The sequence below is a fragment of the Triticum dicoccoides genome, chromosome 5A (assembly GCF_002162155.2).
Source record: "Triticum dicoccoides isolate Atlit2015 ecotype Zavitan chromosome 5A, WEW_v2.0, whole genome shotgun sequence".
Lineage (NCBI taxonomy): Eukaryota > Viridiplantae > Streptophyta > Magnoliopsida > Poales > Poaceae > Triticum > Triticum dicoccoides.
In genome coordinates this window covers 603,565,754-603,567,705 of record NC_041388.1, presented here as the reverse complement: position 1 = coordinate 603,567,705, position 1,952 = coordinate 603,565,754, and the positions used below count along the sequence as shown (strand labels likewise).

General features: G+C 58.6%; 1 protein-coding gene across 1 annotated transcript; it reads left to right on the top strand.

The window, feature by feature from the left end:
- The first annotated feature begins 254 nt into the window (after positions 1 to 254).
- LOC119298035 (ocs element-binding factor 1-like) lies at positions 255 to 1,194 on the top strand. The gene has a single exon (XM_037575578.1). The coding sequence runs from the start codon at positions 348 to 350 to the stop codon at positions 897 to 899; it is 552 nt and encodes a 183-aa protein (XP_037431475.1). The 5' UTR covers positions 255 to 347; the 3' UTR covers positions 900 to 1,194.
- The last annotated feature ends 758 nt before the right edge of the window (positions 1,195 to 1,952 follow it).

The following is a 1,952-nucleotide window of genomic DNA, read 5'->3' as shown; positions in this document are numbered from 1 at the left end:
CAGGCACATACGGGCCCGCCTGGTGATTGGATATACTGTCACAGCCGTAGAATCTTTACCCGCCGAGAAGAAAAAGGCGGCCAAGAAAGAAAGCCACCGGGGCGAAGGAAGAAGAAGCCTCACGTAAATGCAGGACCCGCGTCGTGGGTGGGTTGCGGGCCCCGCGGCGAGGGAGGCTCGACGGCCCGGCTCGGCCCGCGCCGGGTCTATAAATACCGCCAGTTTCCTCATCGCTTCTTCCCTTTTCCCCGATCCCTCTCTCGAGCCCCCCTAGATTCCCGGAATTACGGTTTAGTCCTTCATTTTGCTGTGGCTGTTGGCGTTAAGTGTCAGGGGAAAGAAGGAAAATGCTGTCTCTGCAGGAGGCGATCGGGCTTGACATGGACGCGATGACGTCCGGGTTCGGGTTCACCCCGTGGGCACCCGACACGTGCCCCACCCTGGAGGAGCTCATGGCGGCGTCGTCCACGTCGTCCCCCAGCTCGTCCGGCGGCGCGGTGGACCAGGCGGCGGGGCTGGTGGAGGACGAGGAGGAGCGCCGGCGGCGGCAGCGCCGGAAGGTGTCGAACCGGCTGTCGGCGCAGCGGTCGCGGGCGCGCAAGCAGCAGCGCCTGGAGGAGCTCCGCGGGACGGTGGCTCGCCTCCGCGCCGAGAAGCGCGAGCTGGCCGCCAAGCTGCACGCCGTGGCGCGGCACGAGCTCGCCGTGCGCCGCCAGAACGCGCGGCTCCGCGCCGAGGAGGCCGCGCTCAAGCGCCGGCTCCACCGCCTCCTCGCGCTGCAGCGGCTCACGCAGCAGCTCCGGGCGCGCCGTCCGGGGCCGGGCGCTGGCAGCGGGCCGGGAGGAGCCGCCTTCCCGCCGGCGGCAGCGCTGGGGCTGGCCTCCCTCATGACCTACTAGGAGGGCGCGCGCGGGTGGTCACGACCCATGGCCACGGACGGAGGTCACATCACGTGTGAAAGTTTTGGAACGGACGGCGACGAGAGTACTACGTGCGTGAATGAACCGGGAGCACTCACTACTGGTGCTTTGCTTTAAGCAGCTGCATGCCATGCTACGGACCCGTGCTTATTTTAGTTGACGTGTAGGCTGCATATATATAATTAAGTACTTACTACATGAATGAATGGATCGTCCGTCACCTGATGTAAATTACTACTAAATGGAAAACTACTGCCGCTTTGGCACCGTACGTGAAGAGCCCGACTGATTCACCGCTCACTCTGACCAAAATGCTCGTCGGCAAGTGCGTAGGTTGACGCACCGGTCTCTCTGTTTTCACTCTGGATTATCTAACGTCGACAGCCGTGAGAGCCTTTAGGCTAAACGGAAAAGATGCGCGTCTTCATTTTCTATCCACTGATTCACCGTCAGCGTACGTGCAGATTCACTGTGTGGCCAAAATGGTCGTCGGCATGTGCGCAGGTTGACGTACCAGTCTCACTGTTTTTCGCTTATTTAACGGTGCATGACACTACGCCGTCTCTTGTCGATCGTGGGAGCCTTTAGGCCAAACGGAAAAGATGCCCGGCCTCTTTTCTATCGGATATCCTGGCGGGCCATGGCGTAACGTGAGCCACCCCGCTTTAGTGAAAACAAAGAATAGGCCGTGGTGATAGAATTTGACAGGGACAGATCACTGAGTTACTAAGCAAAGGTGGCCGACTGGCCAGCAGCATTGAATCGAATAAGTAGGGCAAAGGCAAGAGCTTAAAAAGGAGGGGCAAGAGATATGCTAGCTAGAAGACTTGATGTTGCAGTTCAACAGTTGCTTCCAGATTCCGTTGATCTAAAGGGTTAGAGCAACTTCAACAGGCCCCTAAACACATAGTCCCCAGTCCTCTAAGCAGCTTTTAGAGGTTGGGGGCGAAAGAAAGGAAAAGCAAGATGCCAAGATTTAACAAGTCTTCCAATTACGGCCCCAACAATAGGGAGAATGATACAACCTTGATG